Raw genomic sequence first — 24,345 nt, forward strand, 5'->3', positions numbered from 1 at the left:
TCGCCTTAGATGATTAGAAGACGGAAGCCATCTTCCTCTTCTCTCCTTTTTCTTCTCAGTCTATCGTATGCAACCATACAACCAACCAACACTAATCGCATCACTGTAATCACACCTTCTAAAGCTGTTAGGGTGGAACAAGTGGGTGAGTTGTCATTGCGTGATCCGAGGTGAAAGGCGCGAAGACGATGACCGACAAGATACACACACACACACGCAGGGCGCCACTTCAAACAATGTTTATTCCGGGGAAAAAAACATGGGTGCTATTTATACACGTGTGCTATTTATACATTAACATGGGTGCCTCCGGAAAGCACCAGCCTGTACCGTAAACCACGAAAGCAAGCATGTCGAATGACATGTGGGAGTGGTCTACGATATTCCCCTTGTCATGCGGTAAAAAAGTACGTGGGCCAAACTGAGCCATACTTAAACAATAGGCTCAGACAGTATCGCAAGAATGCTTTAGGAATGGCAGAGAGGGTCACCTGGCAATCCATTGCCGAGATTGCAAGTGTTCACCGGATTTTCGCGCCTTCTCTGTGATCGCCAGGAGTCGTGATAAACGGACTAGAATAATAATTGAGGCAAAAAAAAAAGGATTGTTGAAGTACGCGATTCTTCACTCTAAGAAGAAAAAGGGTGTCCTTTGGCTCTTCTTTCCAACAGATGTTACTCTCCTATGTACAACTCTCTTTAGAGAGTCAGCGTACCACTCTAAAGGGAGTTATACATGGGAGAGTCACCTGTGTAGCAAAGAAGACACCTTTCTTTTTTTAGAGTGCTTGCGGGAGTGTGGCCTCCATATCATTATCACTAAAAGAGCGGCATTTTCTGAATGCGACGGCGCAGCGATGAAATGCTGCAGCACTGTCTGTATAAATAGCACCCACGTTTTTTGTTTTTTTTTAAATAAACCTTGTTGGAAGTTGCGCCCTGTGTATGTGCGTCTCTCTCTCTTGTCGGTCGTCGTCTTCGCGAATTTTACCTCGGTTCTAAAGCCGGCTTCAAGAAGCACGCACGCGGCGCCGCACCTTCGTCTTCATCCACACTTTTGTTCTCTTCATCACACCGGCTTTACATAGCATTTTATTTATCAAATCCTTTTGGCTACCTAGTTGACGAACACGAAACTAATAGTGTAGATGTCTTGCCAAGGCACTGGCACATTTTTCTCCCCTAATCCCTGCAAAAAATAAAAAAAAAACAAATCGTGTTTCTGGCAGATCTACACTACCTAATTAAAGGGAACAATTTAATGCCCTTTATTCTTTGATAGGACACGTAATATATCATAGCAAATTATCGTGCTTATAGCGAGAACAGTATAACGCTTTGATAGCGTTATACGTATAAGTATCTATCTATCTATCTATCTATCTATCTATCTATCTATCTATCTATCTATCTATCTATCTATCTATCTATCTATCTATCTATCTATCTATCTATCTATCTATCTATCTATCTATCTAGCCGCGTCTGGGCGCTATCGTGATCGCATCGTGACCTTATTGTAGACCAAAATTGGTATGGGAGGGTAAGAGGGTTTAAAGAATATGTCTGTTTGGTCACGGCGTGAATAACGCGAAAATCCTGTCGCGTACGTCGTCAAACCCTTTTCTCCAGACACGTGTGGCACATACCCGTATACCAACGGGTCGCGGTATACGGGTATGTGCCACAGGTGATTGACAGTTTATATCTAAGCAGGAACGGCGAGAACAGACATTGGTAATTGAAATGCGAGAGCGTGGAGAAATACCGACACCGACAGCGTTGACCCGACGAATGCAAAGAATAAAAATCAGGATCCCAGTAGGAATCGAACCCAATCATTCTGCGTGGCAGTCAAGTATTCTACCACACATCCAGGTCAGGTCTAAAAACTGCTTTGGAAAACACCCTATGCAGGCGTATTGTCGATGCGACGTCAATTGTGGTTGTGATGTTGGGTATCGAACTTGAAGCAATCGTAAGCTTATTTCCTCACGACGTCACGTGAACAGACTGGTGGTGTCACGAATTGTGCCGAAAGACAGGACACGCCAGAGAGAATAACGCGTTCGTTTTTTTTTTTTGTATTCTCAGAGGTTGTTTAGCAACGCTTTAAGAACGCCTTCATTGCCTCCGTTCACGATGCCTGTCAGGCCGGTATTCCAGAATGCTTGCTGCCGGCATCGGTCAGTGGTCAAAGGGAGCTAGAGCGATTGCGAATGATCGCCTCTGCACATTGTAACGAGGACCGTCACAGAAAATGCGTTGCAAGGTCTCCTCGCTGACACCATCGTCACAAAGAGGTTTGTCGGTTATTACAATACGAGAATAAAATGACTTCGTAAAAGCCCCTTTTATGCATAACCTACATACCAGACTGGCTTTCTCTTCGGCGGAGTTCAGCTGGCATCCGAAAGCGTAGCAAAGTGTTCAGGTGGTGGTGGCGGTTGCTTTGGCTACTTGCAGTCTTCCATGTGGCGTACGTAATATCTGGTGCTATCGCTGGAAGTTTGCTGGCAGCATCAGGCCTTCATACAAGTATACTCTCTTCCTTGTCGCCTCAAAGAGCTGACCGAGCAGCATTATCGGTATGCTTGGAGTATAGCACGACGCAGTGATTTGGCAGCACAGAAATGCTACGTGCACATGGTGTCTTTGGTAGAGTGACGTATGAATGAGCTGTGTAATCTAGAATACCAATTGTCCTTATGGCTTTTGACTCAGAATTGATAGCGAAGATTGTAGTGCTACCTTAGAGTCGTTGAATTCCGACCGTTGTTGAGGATGCTCGTCAGTGACAACGCAAAGATTTAGTGCAGCGCGAAGAGCTGTAAGTTCCTCAGCCGTCCATTTCGTTAGGTGGTCTGTCAATACTGACACACAGTAATAGCTCTCGCTTTGACAACCGCAGCTCCGGACTTGCAGTGGCGCGTTGTTGATCCATAAGTATAAATATGTACATAGAATGCATACTTCTCGTGCGAAAGAAGCAGAGATAGCTGCTTCCTGCCAGGCAATGACAGCTGAGACTTTTGTCTCATTCCCCGTACACTGATGTGCCCTTCATCACGAATGAGACACGTACCAACGCTTAGATTCGGGGATGAAGCCGGACGGCAGCAGTAGTAGCAGAAAATTTTATTTGTTGTTTTTCGCCTAAGTAGTTCTAAAGGGTGGATCCCTCACTCCAGGGGTGCATTTGCTGATCCGTCTGGCCCAGTCAGTCAGTCTTCGCTAGTCGTCCAGGGCTTTACTGGAAAGAGCGGCTTCCCACTGAGGTGGGGCTGGGTCGTGTATACTAGGTTATGTTGACCGGGTGGTTCGAGGCATTCCCCACATGAAATGGTGAACATTTGGGTGTTACTCGCAGAATAAACATCGGTCTTAGTACAGGGTTTGCTTAAAGGTGGGGCAGAGGGCAAGGCTGAGGAATTTATTGTTTAGGAGCTAGCTTCAAGTGGCAGCATCTGCATGGGTAATAATAATAATATCTGAGGTTTAGCGTCCCAAAACCACGATATGATTATGAGTGACGCCGTAGTGGAGGACTCCAGAAATTTCTACCACGTGGGGTTCTTTAACGTGCACCTAAATCTAAGTACACGGGCCTCAAACATTTTCGCCTCCATCAAAAATGCGGCCGCCGCGGCAGGGATTCGATTCCGCGACCATCTGCATGGGTAGTCTGCATGAGAGAGGATAGCTGGTAGTACTGTAATAATGTGTGTAAATGTGAGTGGTGTCGTTCCGACATTGTTTTATTTGGACTGCCCTCCCGCTGGCGCCTGGAGGTCGAGGCTTCGGGCTGTCGCATGAACGTGCTCATTGCCAGGGAGAGATGTGCGCCCTGACGAAATGTTGTTGGAATAGTTAAAGATTGCTGCACAATAGCATGATTGGGGCCTTTCTGAGAGCAACGCTGCAAGTTGTGACCATGGACTTGTGCAAAATATTTGATGTGAGCACTGAGGATTTCCATCGTACTGTGCATTTGTACCGGTTGGTCCCTGGCGATGGCAATATTCGCCTCCATTGCCACACGTGTTGGCGAACAAAGGCTAACCCTGAGTGCACGAGCTAGTAGAGCCTCTAGAATGCGAAGATTTGTTTTGCAAGCTTTGGTTATAATTTGCATATTATAGCTAAAAAAAAAAACTAGAAAAAGCACTCAATACAGTTCCAACACTGCGTCTACGGGCATCCCCCAACTTTTTCCACCGAGGAGCGTGAACATCTATCTGGAAAATTGCTCTCAGTGGCTCCTTCACGTATGCTACATGCGGGCTTCAAATGAGGTCTCTATAAATAATCATGCCAATAAATTTGTAGGTCCTGACATAGGAAATAGCGTGCCTGTTAATAGAAATGGCATAATGTACCACTGTGTGCCATTGGTGTGCGTGTGAATGCCACTAATGAACATGTACTCGCTCTGGGTTCTGAAGGCACCGATGCCAGGATGAAGCGCGCCGTCAGCGACATCATGTTTTCGTCCAGCGTTTGTTTAAGATGTATCAACTCAATTTAATCACTTTCAGCGCGTAAGCTTTCAGTTCATTTAGTACGCTCACTTGTACTGGCTGAGTAAACTTCCCTTTAAACTGTCGATTGCAACATCAGTTTCACTTGCCTCAATTAATGCTATCCTGTACGGTCACCAGTCAGTTATATTGTTTGACAGCGACGCTTTTAGTGCTTTTATAGAAGCACTCAAAAACTTTTACCAGCGGAGCTGTTTAATCCCGGCATTTGTCCGTGACGGGTAAACATAAATGATCATAGGCGTGCGCAGGGTTCCCATTCAGGGGGGCAAAAATTCATTGCAGCGCCCCCCCCACCCTATTAAGTGAATATATGGGGCAGGTTTTGCCCCCCCCCCCCCTCTTAGGTGACTAGAAGAGTCAATGTACGGGGCAGATTTTGCGCCTTCCCCTCTTAGGTAATTAGCCCCCCCCTGCCCACCCTGTGCGCATGCCTAAGGAAATGATCGTCATCATGAATCGGCACGCGCTCTCTTCGTATTATTCTTCTTCTTCGCTCCCAGAACACGTACGTCGATTTGTCCGGCGTGGCCTGCAATAACTCTGATGGACGAGAAAACGAGTACAGAGAGAGAGAGAAAGAAACAGAGAGAGAGAAAAAAGAAAGAGATAGAAAAAAAAGAGAAACAAAAGTTCTTGGCGAACGAAATTGCTCGGCGAAGCGGTATTCAGACCCGCGTACCCACGATCCGAAGGCTAGCGTCATCACTGCTTGGCTATCCAGGCAGGCTAGGAGAGCATAGCGTAACCTTGTATAGTATAAATGAAGGAAGGGAATTTTGAGGGCTCGTTTTTCTGTTTGACACAACCATAATGCAAACCAACAGATAATGAAGCCAAGGAAGGCATAGGAGGCGTTAATTGTACTGTTTTAGGTGTATTGTAGTAATTGTGATATGCATGTGTGAAGAAAGCAAAGTGGACTAAAAGACAACTTGCTGCCGGCAGCGACCGAACCTGCAACCTTCGGTTTACGCGCCCGACGCTCCTACCAAGTGAGCTACGGCGGCGGTCGTCCCCTCGTCCACATTTGTCGGGTATTTTATGTGCATTACCAATTGAGCTACGGCGGCGGTCACCCTCTCGTCTACATTTATCGGGTATTTGATGTACACGCACATAAAATACCCGATAAATGTGGGCGAGGGGACGACCGCCGCCGTAGCTCAGTTGGTAAGGACATCGGACGCGTAATCCGAAGGTTGCAGGTTCGGTCGCTGCCGGCAGCAAGTTGTCTTTTCGTCCACTTTACTTTATTCAGATCTATATCACAATTAGCCTACCACAGTACACTTAAAACAGTACAATTAACGTCTCCTATGCCTTCCTTGGCTTCATTATCTGTTGGTTTGCATTGAGCTTGTATAGTATAGTATAGTATAGTATAGTATAGTATAGTATAGTATAGTATAGTATAGTATAGTATAGTATAGTATAGTATAGTATAGTATAGTATATAGTATAGTATAGTAAAGTATAGTATAGTATAGTATAGCATAGTATAGTATATTATAGTATAGTATGGTGTGGTATAGTACAGCAATGGAGTGAGAAAGGGAAGCGAAAGTGAGGAGGAAAGAAGAAGGGGAGAGAGTAATCATAGTATAGAGGGAAATAAAGGGAGAAAGAGAGATAATAAAATAAAGAGAGAGAAAAAAAGATAGAAAGAAAGATGAAGCAAGCGAGAAAGAGAGAGAAAGAAGAGGGATAAAGCAAGATAGAGCAAGAGAAATAAATCGATAGACAGAGAATTCAATGAAAATAAACAGAGACAAAAAGAAAGAAAGAACATATACAAGAGAGAAAAGGAAGACAGAAAGAGAAGACTAATGAGAAATAAGGAAGGCCATGCAGCTCCGCACTTATTTCAGGCTTGGCACCGCTACTGCGAAGCTGCTTTATTTCTTTTTTTTTGCACCTGTTTTCATATCTTTCCTAAATATCTGTCACCCAGGCATGCTATATTTTTGTAAAGGTGGAAGGTGTTAGAAGTGTTATGAATGTTAGTTGTATAGGAAGCATGCAAAAGTTGCCATTGCATTGTTTTTGGGCTGTTCGGAGGCGTAATGTTATGCAATCACACGCGCTTAAGGGTAACCTTAGCGAAAATTTGTATGAATTACAGTAATAATAATAATAGAGTTGCATACTCTGTATGGTGCTTGACGGACTAAATTGTTGCTCCAGTAAATTAGTGTTAGGACGTCAGGCGGAAGAACATGAAGCTCCACTAAAAAAAGGAAAACAATACTTTCAACATCCGCCCGTGCCACACAAAACGAATGACCGAAAGATTTATTTGATGTTGAAAAAAAGGACCTTGGCAACTTTCGACACGACATTTCTGACAAGATTAGCATGTCTAGTGAATAAACAGCAATGAGATAAAAGAAGAGCTAATGAGCAATCTGTCACACAGGAATATTGTACACGACGACTTGTTGTAAGCATCGATTGACTTGAATCAATGAGCGATTTAGTATGAATGACAATCCACTTCGTATAATGTGCCCGCAATGGCTCCGCAAAACACACAAAAAAACAATAAAGATAAAGACAGATGTAACAGTCACGAACGCAGGCAAGCTGTGAGAAACTAGACGATGGATGTGGAAATAACGTGCAAGGACGGACAAAGCCTGCAATTTGCGGAGTAAATGTATACGAATATAAGAACAAAAACAATGTATTGCTTGAAAGGAGGGCTATAGAATACACACGGAATATTAGCGACGGTAAAACAATGAAGCATCAAGGCAGTAATGGCAGTAAAATGCAACGTTCCTTAGATAACATAGTAGTGCTTCTGCATTTGCAAAAAAAGAAAAATAGGGCTGTGGTTAACTAGATCTCCGGTAAAACAAGCTTACTGCATATAGAGCTTCCAGCTGCGCAGGTAAACTAAGGCCTGATGGCAGGTTGAGCGACAGCTTTACAGGAAATAATGTACAGAAACACATAACCTTTAAAATGTATGTCAGGGTGTTTTGCACAACTGATTTACATTATTTCGCAGGTTAAAGTTTAGAACTATGAACTGTTAGCTATAAACAGCATGAAGAGTGCGAGAATATTTTCTGAAATTAATGATTTAATGATATGCCGTACAGTGCCATAACATAGGTGATGAGGACAAAACTTAAAGTACGTTCATAGGTTCCAGAAGAACACTTTGCACAGCTGCTTATAATAATGTGGTCATAAATAGTAACATTAAGCTGAGAGAAACCATATGCTGCAAAATACATGACTAAACAGTATATAGTTAATGATGGCTAGAAGACAAGCATTTCCCTAATTCTTATTGAAACGGTGTATAAGAATGTGACTGCGCAGGACAACGCTGAATGAAGTTTTGGCACGATGCCTTGCTTCAATTAAGGCACGAGTGCTGTTGTGTCGGAAGCGCTTGTGTGGTCTGATATTTACTGGACAAGCTAGGATGGTTGTGCACGATGTTAAAACAGGTGACACGGTGCAGGCACGGTGAAAATAGCTAGTAGTTGAACAATGTTGAGAACACCACCTAGATATGTTACGACTGAACAGCTCTAAAATGCACCACAGCATAACAGGACTCAGCAGCAAAAGAGTATTTGTTTACACGTTTTCTACCCCACAAGCACTGAGCATGTAGTGTAATGTTCAGTTTAGGTGACGTTGATAACTGGCCTTGATTGCCAAACCACTAGCGTGCACGTCACCTTCACAGTAAGGCTAACGTTCAGTGTTTGCAGCAGGGTGGCTTTCTGCCGCAGAAAGGCGTGTTTCGAGGGCTTATGCCGTTGCAAATAGCATCTTACTGGCGCGAAACCTGCATACAGCTTCGCATGATGTCATCGTCATTTTTCGACGTGTATCCGGACAGCGCGCCGAGAGTTTCCCATTATGAAACTGAACGCTGCTTCCTACGTAGACGCATGGCGGAGCCATCCTGGACATTGTGTGACATGACCTACCAATGGTGAGATTCTGTACATAGGCGTGCGCAAGGGGGGACGGGGGGGGGGCTGCCCCCCACCCATTTACCAAGAGGGGGGGGAGTGGCAGGACAGCCCCATATCTTCGGTTATGATGATGATTACGATATGTGGGTTTTAATGGCACAAGAGTCATGCTTGGCCAAAGAGCGCCATATTTTCAGTTAGTCGTTCTTGGTTTTTGACGATAATGGCGGTCGAGGGCCCCTGATATTGTATTCTAAGAACTGTTCACTTCCGACGTTTGCCCCCGAAAAGCCAGGGACCAAGGGAAAGCCGATGTGAGCAGCGCGTTATGGCTTCATAAGTGATTTTTGCAAGCAATGCACAGCTCGTTTTGTTTCAACAGACTCGTCCATTTGGGGGGGAGTGGGGTGGGGAGACTGCGACCTCTAACGGAGAACCTTGCTCACGCCTATGGTTCTGTAGATGGCTCGGCCTCGTCGGTGAGATTGGGGCGTGGGCAGTTAATGTACGTGACGTTCAGTCCAAGCCGCTTTTTCCTTTTCTTCTTCTCAAGGCTGGAAAGAACGTTGGGGACGTCGGTGACGAGCTTCGCGAACGTAGGTCGCTTTTTAGGGTCGTCGTGCCAACACCTGAGCATAATGGCGTACCTGGGTAAAAAAACAAACAAAGAATATATATGCGACACTTTATATACAACGAGCATGACGACGGTTATCAAAGGAGAAAGCTCGTTTCGAAACAACATGCATACAAATAACGGATTGTCGGCAGAGTATGATACTGTTTCAGAGAGTTGCCTTGATTCCATTGCCATCCGTTCAGGGTGGTGTCAACCCCGATGGCGCCGCCATATTGATTCTCACACGAGCTTGGAGACTCAGCTTCGCCAGCGATAGAAAGCTTTGTTAAGGCGAGGTTTACGCGGTTTCGACTTCTAAGTACACTCTTTATTGGTGTCTCACAGCGCATCATTTTCTCATAATGGCCGTCAACACCCTGATAGTCGAAAACGTGACTTCACCGCGCCGTGGATGGCCCTGGCATCAAGTCACCTAACAGTGGCGGCGCTGGAATCGAGGCACCTTATTCAGTGTAGTTGAACAGCGTGATAGCAAGCAAAAGCAAGAAAACCAAATGAGGGCTCTCAGTCTCCGTTTTTTCTTGATTTCTGTCAGATTTTGTTACTGTTAAACTACATAGGAAGGAAGGTAATTGAGTTTACATCTCGTCAGGGCAGTAGCTCGGTTGCTTCATCCGGCGACCTTGCCTGAGGTAGTCTACGATGTCCCAGTTGTCCACTTCAGGATACGGCGTCACACCACGAGTAATCAGCTCCCATAAGAGTACGCCGTAAGACCACTGCACATTAGAAAGACGGCACGTTATGTCTGAAAATTTCTTAAGAATAGCTTTCGTGAGACAGGGTTCAAACCGGTAGAAATGCTGTGCGTTGCACCTGTGTGCCCTGTGCACTTACTACGTCAGTCTTGTGATTGTAGATTCCTTTCTCCAAGCTTTCTGGCGCCATCCATTTGACAGGTAGCTTTGCCTTGTTATCCCCGCTGTAGTAGTCCTTCTCGTAAACGTCGCGAGAGAGGCCGAAGTCGGCCACACGGACAATAAAATCTTCACTCAACCTGCAATGAAGACCCTAGTCGAACACTCGTGGTTTTCAGCATTGGAGGCAAAGTCAGAAAGCAAAGGTAAACCCGAAACAGGTATTGCACTGACTAATGTGCTTGTTTTGGCGTCTTGGTAAGACATGACCAATACTCTTTAAGCGCACAAACAAACAAGGACGGTAAAGAAAGCAGATGCACAGGCATGGCATAAAGTGTGTGTCTCCTGTCTTCTTCCCCGTCCTTGTCTAGTTGTGCCCTTAAAAAAATATTAGTATTGTACTGAGCAAGGAATCGAAGAACGAAGAAGCTGCAAGCAGGGACAGGTGAGAAACCACTATTGTTTTTCACTTGTTTGTTTGCTATTCTCTGCAGCCTTGGTCAAATTAACATAAGTTTCTCACGCAGTGTCGTTTTATGTTTCTATACTCACATGCAGTTCCGAGCCGCGAGGTCTCTATGCACGAACTTTGTGTCGGCCAAGTACTTCATGCCTTCGGCCACGTGGACTCCGAATATTATTAGTTGTTTTACGGTTGGTTTCTAGAATTGCAAAAACAAATGCACGAAGTGAAGATAGGCTCCATGTGTAATGCGTGACTACAAGTAGAGCTTCGTCACATGAAATCGGTACAAACAGCAACATGTATTACTTATTATTCTTACTCACAATAGCACTTAGCTACATAGCAGCGTACAATAAAGTGCTCTTGTATACTGCAATCCTCAGCATGGCTACGCCTACTGCAGGGCAAAGGCTGATCCTATGTATCTCCCATTAAACCGGCCGTATGCTTGCTGCAGACACTTTATTCCTGGAAACTTCTTAATCTCATCAACCCACAAACTTCTTAATCTCATCAAGCTTCTGCCTTCCCCTGGCGCGCTTGCCGTATTTTGGAATCCAGTCTGTTACTCTTGCTGACCAGCGGTTATCTTGCCTACTCTCTACATAACCTGCCCATGCCAATTTCTTCTTGATTTTATCTAAGATGTCCTTGACACCCGTTTGCTCCATGACGCCCTCTGCTCTACTCTTGTCCCTTAACGTTACTGCAATACATAAGTGCTATTAAATCTTCTTTATTGCAGCACACGCTGCGTTATAATAGTTTGAAGCCTCGACAGCCATGTCATTTGAACAATTACACCTAACTTTACCACTGAAATCTCACGGCTACCGCTTTAGCTACCATAACTTGCAAAGTTAAACCCGCACATACGATCATCACATACAGTTTTCAAAGATTATTCACACATGCATATACTATATAATTGTCTCGCCATGTTTTTGAAGGTATGAAAGTTTTGTATGATTGAAGGACGGCGTATACAAATCACTCCGCAAGAACGTACGGTGTTACAAGTCATGTTGTTAAGTAGCGCGACTGAGCGGAACACAATAATGAAGAGGACAGGCATGTGATTGTCTCTCATTTCCTCGTATTTGCATCTCATTTAGTCGAGATACTTGGGTCATGACCAGTGTAAGCCAATTAACTCCATTTTTCGTTCTATTAAGACGTCCCAAGTAAAATTACTCCAATACACATATATAATTCGTTATTTTCGTGCAACGTGAAAGATCGCAACGTCAAAGTTTGATTTAGTAATCTTTTTTGTAAGAAATTTTATACCACGGAAGCAGCTTCCAGCATTCCATTTATTGTAGAGATGGGCAGACATTAACGCCAAGTGGTTGCAAAGCATCGAAACAGCCTTACGTTTCTCTCGTCTCGTATATAGGACAGTAGGTCACCGTATTTCATATACGGTATGATGACCATGAGACCATCGGTCTTGTCGATGCTCAACCCAATGAGTGGTAGCACATTGACATGGTGAAAGTCTTTCATGATGAGGGCTTCCTCCAAGAATGCCTTGCTGTCAACTTCACCACCGCGAGAGTCTGCAGTGCCGAGACAGACAGCAACGTGTTCAGCCGAAATTAACCGACTCTACCATTTTTGTTGAATGAGAAAAACGCGAATTCATTGGCGAATGAAACTTTGCCACGGCAAAGTGAAAATTGACGGACCACGTTCACACTTGCTTTCCACTATGCATGTGCGAATATTAGAGCACTTCGAATATCGAACAAATAAGACAGTATTCCAATTCGCTTCGATACGAATTTCGAAATGTTCGAAATGGACGAATACGTGTATATTAAACCGCATATGACCACCCTGTAAAGGTGGTTTCACTGCTGTGTCGAAATGATATGCAGAAAAAACAGCTATAGAAAAAACGTACTGCTGCAAAGCTCTACTTCAAGGTTAAATGAACATACTACCCTCACATCGATTAATCATTTTAACACGAAAGTGTTTTATGCCGGGGTCCACCAAGTACATCCGTTACGGATATGACCTTAATAAAACGAACGCCAATCGGGGAGAAAGAAAAAACTAAGAAAAATACCCGCCGCTGGGAATCGAACCCACGACCTTGCGGCCGCGACGGTAAGCGCCCGAATCTAAACGCACTACGCTACCTTGGCAGATGCTGGACGCTTCACGAACGCGCCTTATATCTTTCACACATTCTCTCTCGCACGGTGCTCTCTCTTGGCGGTGTAGGTAGGCGGGGCGGAGTGGGGCGGTGCCGCCTTCTGTGAGACGTGAAAAGAATTAATGCGTCACGATCGACACTTACTAGCGCTTACTCCAAGATTGCGCGCCGTATCGGAAGTCATGGTTAAAGCGTCTCGATACCAGCGAGGACACTGGCCGCGCTGGCGTCGCCGAGGCACCCTAGACACAGTTGCGTTCTTTGCCTTTCGCTTCGTGTTAGCGTGTGCCGGCTCATCGGAGTAGTGCAGCTTCCTTGATTTCTCCGCCACCGTCTATTTCGATTGCGAGAGCACCGACTAACAAAACTACTGCAATACGCGCTGCAGAAAGGACACGATTTCGACGGGCGAATGTCGTGCATTGGTGGAGCGAGACAGAGGCCAGTGGGACGCACGCGTTTGCGGCTCAAGCTACGGATCTCTGCCTCCCGTGTTGCTGAAGCGCAATGTGGTAGTGTATGCATGAGCACAGGCGTCGGTCACCTATTGCTAGAAAGCGCACACCGTGCCGTTTCTCTCCTTAATTGACGACGTTTTGAAGAAATCCATATCGGGTACCAGTATTGATTATGAGCTTGTTGATGTCATCTTTACGCGGGATTCACGATTTGCTGTGTCCAAATATATTTTCACAACTTCAGGTACCACAACAGTTTAATCATCATCATGGGCGTTAGTCGTCGCGATGGAGACATGCAACATGGATGCATCCACGTCAAACGGCGCTATAGCTGCCAAACACAAATAGACATTGTAGAAGCTCTCATATATCACTACACAATAAGCACTACTTCTGTGAAGACACGTTTCACTTTCGAGTTATACCGATTCCTATGACGGAGGGATCAGCCGTGTTTTTTTTTTAAGTTTAAAAGCTTGTTATGCGGGTTTATATGCTCTAAGTATAGTAAATTTTAAAACAACATATTTTACCGGTTATCACTTGCATCGTGCTGAAATTCAAATCCAGCTGCTATGCAAAGTTGGTTCTACTTCACTTAGAACCGAAAAGAGTGACATTCGCACATGCCTTGTTCCAATTAAAAAAAAATGTGCAGGTTAGTTGGGTCATGACAAGTATGCTCTCTTTTCTTTATAATATGTGATATATACTATTCGAACTATTCCATTCGAAATTATTCGATCAAATCACTATTCGCTTCGAATTGCCTTCGAACCTAAAATTTACTATTCGAACATCCCTACGCTCTACACTCGAACTATACAAGCTTTGGCAGCACTGTAACTGATTGGCGCTGCGGTCGAAAACAGGCGCTCTGTTTTGTAAGCCTCAGCACATAAGTTCTATGCGGTGACAGTCAACAAGAGACTCAAATAACTCTGTAAAACACATTGTGGTAGAAGACGTATGAAGTTAAGCTTATCGGTATAAACAAAATGGTGAAATATAGTTCAATATTTATTGCGAAGCGAAAAAAAATGAAGAAGTTCCAGCATGTCAGTCTTTAGTAGAAAAAATTCAGAGCCCTTCGCCTACTGTGAAGCGGAAAGCCAGCGAAGGTGTGACTATGGTGGGTTTGGTATAATGACTATTGTTGCAGTGAATTTATTTATTTATTTATTTATTTATTTATTTAGTTATTTATTTATTTAGTTATTTATTTATTTATTTATTTATTTATTTATTTATTTATTTATTTATTTATTTATTTATTTATTTATTTATTTATTTATTTATTTATTTATTTATTTAATGCTGTGGGCCTTTTCAGGACTACACAGGAGAGGGCACACAAAATAAAGTGGACTTCCTATTAAGAAAATAAAAAGGGAAATTCCGAAGTACAACCTAACCATAACAGCGACAACAACAAAGAAAGAAAAAAGCAATAGATGAACCATGCATATAATTATTTCAAGGGTGTAAAAAAGAAAAAAAAACTAGCATACATGTTCAAGACAAACAAGAATGTAGCAATAACAAGGTTATGACCTAGGAACAGGATAACATGAAATACACACAGGTGAAAACTGTTGAACACGTGTGATAATGTGCAAGTGACATCCCACCAGTATTGACAGGAGAAGTAAAGAAAGCCCTAAAGGGAATGCAAAGAGGCAAAGCAGCTGGTGAGGATCAGGTAACATCAGACCTGTTGAAAGACGGTGGAGAGATTATGTTAGAAAAGCTGGCCACCCTGTATACGAAGTGTCTCTCGACGGGGAGGATACCAGAATCTTGGAAGAATGCCAACATTATCTTGATCCATAAGAAAGGGGACGTCAAGGACTTGAAAAATTACAGGCCGATAAGCTTACTGTCCGTCGTCTACAAACTATTTACAAAAGTAATTGCTAACAGAATTAATACGACATTAGAGTTCAATCAACCAAGGGACCAGGCAGGATTTCGTACAGGCTTCTCAACAATAGACCATATTCATACTATCAATCAGGTGATAGAGAAATGCGCGGAATACAACCAACCCCTATACATAGCCTTCATAGATTACGAGAAGGCATTTGACTCGGTGGAGACATCAGCAGTCATGCAGGCACTGCGGAATCAGGGCATCGACGAAGCCTACATAAACATAATGGAAGAAATCTACAGCGGCTCCACGGCCACTATAGTCCTCCATAAAGAAAGCGAGAGAATCCCAATAAAGAAGGGCGTACGGCAGGGAGACACGATCTCTGCAATGTTATTCACCGCGTGTTTACAGGAGGTTTTCAGGGCCCTAGATTGGGAAGAATTAGGGATAAGAGTTAATGGAGAGTATCTCAGTAACCTGCGATTCGCTGATGACATTGCATTGATGAGTAACGCGGGAGACGAATTACAGCTCATGATTACTGAACTGGATACGGAAAGTAGAAGAGTAGGTCTGAAAATTAATATGCATAAAACTAAAGTAATGTGGAACAATCTTGGCAGAGAACAGCGCTTTGCGATAGGTGGAGAGACACTGAAGTTGTAAAGGAGTACGTCTACTTAGGACAGGTAGTAACCGCGGAGCCGAACCATGAGTGTGAAATAACTAGAAGATAAGGATGGGATGGGGGCTCATTCGGCAAGCATTCTCAAATCATGAATGGTAATCTACCACTATCCCTCAAGAGAAAGGTATATAACAGCTGCATCTTACCGGTACTTACCTACGGAGCAGAAACCTGGAGACTTACAAAGAGGGTTCAACTTAAATTGAGGACGACGCAGCGAGCGATGGAAAGGAAAATGATAGGTGTAACTTTAAGAGACAGGAAGAGAGCAGAGTGGGTCAGGGAACAACGGGGGTTAAGGACATCATAGTTGAAATCAAGAAGAAGAAATGGATATGGCCGGGCACGTAGCACGTCGGCAGGATAACCGGTGGTCGTTAAGGGTAACTGACTGGATTCCAAGAGATGGTAAACGCGTGAGGGGGAGACAGAAAATTAGGTGGGTAGATGAGATTAAGAAGTTTGTAGGTATAACGTGGCAGCAGAAAGCACAGGACCGGGTTGATTGGCGGAACATGGGAGAGGCCTTTGCCCTGCAGTGGGCGTAGACAGGCTGATGATGATGATGATGATGATGATGATGATGACGTGCGCGATACATTGTTTTTCCTTTTATCTGCGCACCGATACCGGTGAACCTATTGCAATGCCTCTAAATGAGATTCCAGCAGCGACGAAAATGAATCAAGTGACTGAGCACTGACGACGTCATTCGGCAGGTCATTCCACAACTCTAAAACTGCGGGGAAAAAAAAGAATACTTAATAAACATGTGACAACGTGACAATAATGGGCGTATGCATTTCTGGTTGTTAGTTCTTCTGGAGTGACGGTTCGGAGCTTTTAGGTATATGTCCTTGTTTATATTTACTGAGTTGTTCGAAAGAAGGAAAAGAAACTTCAGGCAAGCCAGCTGTCGTCGGCTAGCGAGAGTTGCGACACGTGCTTGCAAACGCAGCGCGGAAACACTCTCCTGCGTGGCATACTTTGAATAAACGAATCCTAATATCATTATTGACTGTAATGAGCGAATAAAGGGACATACACTAAAAGGTACATTTACAGGTACGCTGTAAAATGTAATTACCGCACTCAGCCTTTGTCAGTGTGAGCACTGGAAGAAAATGAAATTTAGAAGAGCAGGCCTGAAATACTCAAGCATGACGTCACTTAACTGTTACGCATCTTGGTCTTGCTTACAAGGTTATTAGTCGAAATCATCATGCTTGTATTTCCAAAGTGAAAGGTGTTCGCTGACAGGATGTATATCGTCGACACAAGCCCTCGTATCAATATTAGGCTATTGGTATGCGCCTTGGATCAAATATGAGTCTATTAAAAAAACGAAACTTATGCACACGGTCTAAACACGATTTTAGGAATAAGGGCTCGTTAAACGCCTGAAACGTACCAAAAGAGATAAACCAAATCACCTTTCTCGGCTGCTACATGTAACAGGGGTCTTTCAAATGTGTTTTGAAGGTTATTCTTACATAAAACACCCCCAATATCTCAGAAAATCCTCGGAAAGAAAACTTATAGAGCAGTTTACATACTGTTATGCAGAGTTTTCACGGCTACTTCTTCAACGTGTCCTTTGCCTTCGAGCTTCATAGTCCCAAGGTAGACGCAACCGAAGTGGCCTTTGAAAAGAAAGAGAGTTGAAATGTGCTGTTCATAGGAAGGTATTTCCAAACTTTCATTGAAATTTCAGCTGTTCACTTTGTTATTCTCCATCAGTGTGAAACAACGAAGTAGTTTTGTCAAAATGGTTTTCATAAACTAATCGACTTCAGCAACAGCAAGAAACGTGTTTAAAGTTCTAGTACACACGCGCATTTTATATATATATATATATATATATATATATATATATATATATATATATATATATATATATATATATATATATATATATATATATATATATATATATATATATCGGTCCCTAAACCCTCCAGCCTTATTATGTGCGCCTTGTTTCCAGGGAGAGAGGTGCGATCTAGCGCCCAGATTAATCCTAGGCTCTCTCGATCCTTGCATTTGTTCAATAAATTCGCGATTTATTGCCGCATAAATCGGCTACTTAGACTGGATTGCATCGAATCGGCTTCACTCGTAGAAAACAAGAAACGCTGCACCACAGTATGCACGATCGAAATGAAGTACCTTGGCCGATAACGGGACCCAGATGAAGCAGCCCTCGATCAACAAGCAAGTTTTCCCTTTGAAGCATGCCTTTGGTTTCTTCGTCCATGTCAAATAATACTTCGATCAGTGCTTGTTCTACGTCAGCGTTACCTTCTGGAACGTAGCCTGCACAAACAAACAAATATAAAAATAAATTTCGTGGGGCCGCAACATTCATATGGGGACCATAGGCGCGCGCAGGGTTCCCCATCAAGGCGTGGTGGCCAAAGGTTCAACTCAGCACCCCCCCCCCCCCTTTTGTCAAGTCCAAAAGACAACATGCTTAACAATGAATAAAAAAAGGGAAAATAAAGAATAAAGAGATGACGCGCTTCTCACAATGGCCTGCCACTGGTCCTTGGCTTTCCGGGAGTAAATATGGGAAGTAAACACGTCTCAGAAGGCAACATTGGGGGCCTTCGGCCGCCATTACCGTCAAAAACCTGCGTGGCCACACCTGCTCTTTAAACAATGATGGGACAGTTCCGACTGAGCAGAGGTATGGGAGAGGCTTTGCGCCCCCGCTTAGGTTATATTGGGGGGAGGGGGGGAGGCGGTCGCTTCCCCTGCCCCCCTCGTGCGCACGCCCATGCTGGGAACGGATTAGCAGCGAAGCTGTATTCGCGTTTCTGCTGCGGGAACCTGTACGCTCGTTTCTCCGGCATGAGCGACTCAAGACAGTGATGTTCTTCCTCGGATTCATAAAGGAAAGAAGTGTTAATTTTAAGGGCTCGTTTTTCTTTGTTATATACAATATTAATGAGCACTAACAGAGAATAATGCCAAGGAAAGTATAGGGGATGTTATTAGTAGTAAATGTAAGGCAAATGTAAAGAAAGAGAAGTGGACAAAAAGATAACTTGCCGCGGGCAGGGATCGAACCTGCAACCTTCGAATAACGCGTCCGATGCTCTACCAACTGAGCTACCGCGGCGGCCAGCTGTGCGCTCGCATTATATACGAACGCACAGCTGTGGTGGAGAGAGAAACGGGAGAGGAGAAACGAAGCGGAGGCAACGCTCACGCCCCCACCTCCTTCCACCTCCACGCGCTCACGCGAGGAGAGGGGGAGTGTTGGCGCATGCGCGTGGGGGAGCGGGCGCGTGAGGGAAGGACGGACACAGCCCCGAGCAAAAGCTGCTTCGCAACTAAAATTCGTAAACAATGTGTGTGTGCTGGAGCCGACGTTTCGACAAGCGGTCTTGTCTTCTTCAAGGCTGGAACCAGTTGCAGCCTTGAACAAGACACGTTCGCTTGTCGAAACATCGGCTCTAGCCCACGCCCCTTGCTAACGAATTTTTCATCCACAACACAGGTTGTTTCACAAGCTGTCAAAAAATTGCCTTACCGAATTCTCAAAAAGTATTCAGGTCGACTAGCTCACTCTAGAACCTTCTTTTCGCATATTCGAGGTGAGGGCCAGTTGGTGAAGTATTCAGGTCGACTAGCTCACTCTAGAACCTTCTTTTCGCATATTCGAGGTGAGGGCCAGTTGGTGATGGAGCATACTTGGTGAACGTTAAGCGCAATGGACGGGACAAAAGAAGGAGCACACCTGACGAAGCGCTTATATGACGTCATAGTGAGGATCTGGCTGCTCAGCTGCCATCAGCTTAACGGCACCAACAGCGCTTCGTCCTGTGTGCTCCTTCTTTTGTCCCGTCCATTGCGCTTTTCACCAAGTATGCTTCTTTTCGCATATTCAGCTTGAAAGACTAAAGTGCCCTCACGTATGGATGCGTTGGCTAAGGAGTCGCTCCTGTTGCGACGATTGTTGAGGCTAGTCGGCCATGTGCTTTTCTCTCGTCGACGGCCGCGTCTGCACAAGAACACACCACCGGAGAGCGCCACTGCGAGCACAGCCGCCACAGCTGTGGCAGTGATGACGTCATAATCGGGATCTGGCTGCTCAGCTGCCATCAGCTTAACGGCACCAATAGGGTAGCTCTGTCCCGCATGCACCACCTGCTCAAACGAAACACACGTATAGAGCATTCATAACCGCCCGTGTACTGAGCTACTTGCAAAGTGAGAACTCGGATTTTTTTTTTAGAAAGATTGCAGTGGCCACAGTGTGAATGAATCTACACCCCATATTTGCCCAACACGCTCCGTGGAAAAAAGGTACAGCAGTTATCCAAATCGCAACCGACCGAGAGAGCATGAAGCAGGCCCGTAGCCAGGGCCTGCTGGGGGGGGGGGGGGGGCGTAGCCAGGGCTCCCCCCCCCGAAATTTTTGGTGAAGTAGGTGTTTTTACCAAAAATAAATAATGAAAACAGGTGTTTTTCTCAAATAGTCAAGGTTTTCAGCAAGTCGCCCCCCCCTCCTAGTCGCCCCCCCCCCCCCCCCCCCGCAGCCAGGAAAAAAAAATCCTGGCTGCGGGCCTGGCTTGAAGACTTTACTATTTGTGATGGGTACTGACGGAACTACTTCGAGTGTGTGCATAGTACTTGTGGATGCCAAGCATTAGCACGTTCTGTTAGAAAGAGAACATCGGAACTCACTAAACGCAAGAATGCGTTTAATTTTTTTGCTTAACAGACCCGCTAAATGCGGTCTCCTTATGGCCCGGAATCAAACTGGCGACCGCAAGCTGCGCGGAATAACGCCAGAGCCACTTTGTGGGTAGAGCGATTACGCGCCTGCTCGGTAAATCAGTATGACGCATTTATTAGGACGAAAACTTGATACGCCTCAACCGGCGAAAAACCGGCGTGATCATGAAATGGTACAAAATTTTCACATCCACATCCACAAAAAACGTGCACAGAAGCGCGCGAGATCTGCAGTTCCGTTCGTCTTTGCGGCGTTCGCGTGAAAAGAAGCGCCGTCTTGAAAGGCCATACACGCTACAGAGTAGTCAAATATCGCACTTACGGTAACAACAAAACTCACTCCCGCAAGATAACGTGAGAATCGTTTAAAAATACAGGAGCTGTTCGGAAGGTGCTCACTCACCTCTAACGCCAAAGATGAGCCTTGTTCCAAAACGCCAGGCTTCACCTTACAAACAATTGAGTGAGAGCTCACATTGGTGACATTGCAGGTGTCGTCCAAGCCGTTGACACGGACCAAAACCACCTCATGGTCCATAAAAAGTTCGAAGTGGTTTCCCTAAAACACACAAAAAATATGTCAATACACACAGAGTAACCAGTAAGTCACCACCGGTTTGACAACATCCTTCGTTGATAAACCCAGTGGAAGAATAACACCATTTGTCGTACACAGTATTATTGAGAACTAACAGACAGCAATGCCAAGGAAAGTATAGGGGTGTTATTTGTAGTAATTAGAATATAAATGTGAAGAAAGTAAAGTGGACGAAAAGATAACTTGCCTTGGCGAGCCGCCATGGCTGCGACTGGCGCTGACTGACGCTCCTAAGTTTCAATCCACATATATACCCTATAAAGTGGACGGGGAGATGACCGCCGCCGTAGCTCAGTGGTAGAGCATCGGACGCGTTATTCGAAGGTCGCAGGTTCGGTCCCTGCCGGCGGCAAGTTATCTTTTCGTCCACTTTACTTTCTTCAGATTTATATTCTAATTACTACAAATAACACCCCTATACTTTCCTTGGCATTGCTGTCTGTTAGTTCTCAATAATATTGTGTCTTACAAAGAAAAACGAGCCCTTTAAAGTAATTTGTCGTCATATGGCATACTCATAGGCATAGGCGTACGCAGGGTTGCCCATCAGGGGGGGGGGGGCAAAGGTTCATCGAAGCGCCCTCCACCATACTAAGTCAATGTATGGGGCAGATTTTGCGCCCCCACCCCATCTCAGGTGACTAGAAGGCTCAATGTACGGGGCAGATTTTGCGCCCCCCCCTCTTAGGTGATTAGGGGGGCGACCGACACCCCCCCCCCCCCGCCCCTGTGCGCGCGCCTATGCTCATAGGTGTGACAAATCATCCCGTGGCGCATCGAAATAGCAGGCTACAAACAAAAGACATCTACGGCCCGTGACTTGCTCATTTATCTACGAGCACGGCATTTGCACTGTTCTAGCGTGCCCACGAATGTACCGCGCAGGTAAATTTACATTTGGAAAATAGAAAAAGACAACTTGATGCCGATTTCACGTTTGAGCCCGATTGTAACCCGCCCACAAGTTTGAAGGCTACATTTAGCGAGGAAAAAAAAAGTGCGTGAAGGATCGTGTTAATACGGTATGTGTTCGTCGACAACGACGCCAGTTTAAAGCAAATAACACTGCAATTCTTTCAAGGTCACTGTAACAAGTTAATGTAAATCTACGGATTGTTTCGACGCAATTATCGAGATGATAGTGCGATGCGCAGCACGTTCATAAAGACCGGCATAGCTACATACGACCGCGACGGGAAGTACAACAAATACGAGAATATAAAGCGACGCAGCGATGCTGATATTGTCAAGCGGACAAAGTAAATTCCAGATTATGAACCATAAGTCAAGTTAATTGTCATGTATTTACAGGAATAGACATGGCTTCAAAATTATCTTAAATTAACTGTAACCCCTTACCTTGATCTCAATTGCAGGTTCACCGGGGTCGACGGCGCGTTCCACCTCCGGAAATTGCTTGAATTCTGGCTCCGGTTGGTAGGTAAACGTGAAATGTCCATTGCCGCCGTTGTTGGCCAGTGGAAGATGCAGCCCATCCATTTGGAAACTTATTTGCACCGGAACAGAGTCGTTCAGTGCTTTTAAAGCACTAGGGTTCATAAAAGATGACTCTAGAAGTGAAATTCCCGGGCACAGCATCTTGACACCTCCCTCCACGACGCTACATTCCTGCAATGCGGATTCGTCGTTCAAAAACATATCATTAGCATTCTCAGGCGCCAACTGCAGCACACACAAATAATTAGGGCAAGACGTCTCGTTTAACCTGAAAGCACGCTTGTGTGAAAGTATGCTTGTATAACGTGGCAGCAGCAAGCACATCACCGGGTTGATTGGCGGAACATGGGAGAGGCATTTGCCCTGCAGTGGGCTTAGTCAGGCGGATGATGATGATGATGCTTGTGTGAAGGTGAGGTTTTCGTTAGTCTCCAATACTTGCGTCTTATACATTGCCGTGAGGCAGAGAGAGAGAGAGAGGGAAACAACTTTATTCACAGCACAACGAGGTCGTTGAAGTTAGCCTGCCGGTGGTTCGAAGGGTGGTGGCCAGTATCTTGGCCGCGATCGTTTCGGCCCAGTTAATCACTTCTGCCTGAAGAAGGTATTCAGTGGCCGACAGGAGTGACTCCCACGCCTCGTGGGAGGACGCTGGCAGTATTATCTTTAGAGCGTGGTTTTCCCCCGCATTCCCAAAGAATGTAATTCTGGGCAGTCTTCATGCAGTTGCAATGTGCGTCAGTTGGTTGAATTTCATCTGGGTGAACTTTAGATAGCCGATGAGGGCTGGGAAAAGAATCTGTTTGGATTTGCCTCCAGATCGAACCCTGGTTAGGTCTGTATGCGGATCTGGGTATGGTTTGCGATTCTCTCTATAATAAGTGAGATATAGAGTGCACGTGGACGGTTCTTTCCGCAAAATGGGCACAACGGAAATGAAATGTTGAAAGCATCTGAGGTGAATGCCGCTCACTTATGTTTTAGCGTGTGTACAATTGCGTCTTTTTACTAAAGGAGCCCTCACTAGGAGACCTGAAAGCCAAACTCACAGGGACCCTTATGCAATCGCCTAAGATGACTCGAAGGCGAAAGCAATCTTCTTCTTCTTCTTTTTCTTCTCAGTCGTTGTATTATCCTCCCCCATCCATCTCCTAATGCTTTCTGAGCCTAACATGACCTTGCGCTGCCTCCAGAATTGGAGGCATTACAAGCTTTCTGCGCCTCCTATGTTTTGCACAGCTTTAGTGATGGACCCGCCTTTGACCAAACGACGATGTCCTGCGATGACCCTGTCACATCACGTCGTGTTATGACGCCACAAATTATGTTGATCTGTGACGTCGTGATTACATCACGTGGTGACGTCACTAATGGCATGATGTTACATTGAGATCACGTAACTTTTGGTGCGCCGACTGCACTCACACATTCCCCTGAGTATCACGTGACTTCTGACCAACTTTCATTACTTAGTTGCTTTTTGCACCATTCGTGTTGACGCCGACGCCGGTCTCGCGAAACACCGTCAGGTCTCGCCAAATATGCCGTCGGTCCATTTTGGCGTATGATGAGCATCTATATAACGCTTTCGCCTTATTAAAAAGATCATTAATCGTGACGTGCTTTCTCATTGTCTTCTTGCTACGCTGAAAATCACTCGAATACCTGAATCCTAAACTACAGCTGCGAAGTCATTGTAAAAGAAATTTCTTATGAGCTATAACCACGATGGAGCGTGCGTTTGCAGGTTTAAGAGTCGTTTAATAAGTAAAAACTGCATCTGACACGTGAAAGAGGACATCGATGGTTTGCGTTTCGTTGCTCCGTTCTAACGATTCACTGTCTGGCTTTAATACGCATGAACAACCATTTTTTGTTTTGTACGCGAAGAACAGGG

General features: G+C 44.9%; 1 protein-coding gene and 1 non-coding gene across 2 annotated transcripts; both read right to left on the bottom strand.

The window, feature by feature from the left end:
* Positions 1-8,724: 8,724 nt before the first annotated feature.
* Positions 8,725-17,912, bottom strand: LOC119397104 (hepatocyte growth factor receptor; the record flags this gene model as incomplete). Its single annotated transcript, XM_037664543.2, is given in 7 exon segments — positions 8,725-9,135; positions 9,711-9,847; positions 9,966-10,125; positions 10,541-10,650; positions 11,832-12,016; positions 17,203-17,289; positions 17,816-17,912. Coding segments are annotated over 7 exon segments (966 nt in total). The 3' UTR covers positions 8,725-8,936.
* A 785-nt stretch (positions 17,913-18,697) lies between these two features.
* On the bottom strand, positions 18,698-18,770 carry Trnat-cgu (transfer RNA threonine (anticodon CGU)). The gene has a single exon. It is a non-coding gene; the product is annotated as a tRNA-Thr (tRNA).
* Positions 18,771-24,345: the final 5,575 nt, after the last annotated feature.

Source organism: Rhipicephalus sanguineus, chromosome 6, assembly GCF_013339695.2.
Source record: "Rhipicephalus sanguineus isolate Rsan-2018 chromosome 6, BIME_Rsan_1.4, whole genome shotgun sequence".
NCBI classification, from domain to species: Eukaryota; Metazoa; Arthropoda; class Arachnida; order Ixodida; family Ixodidae; genus Rhipicephalus; species Rhipicephalus sanguineus.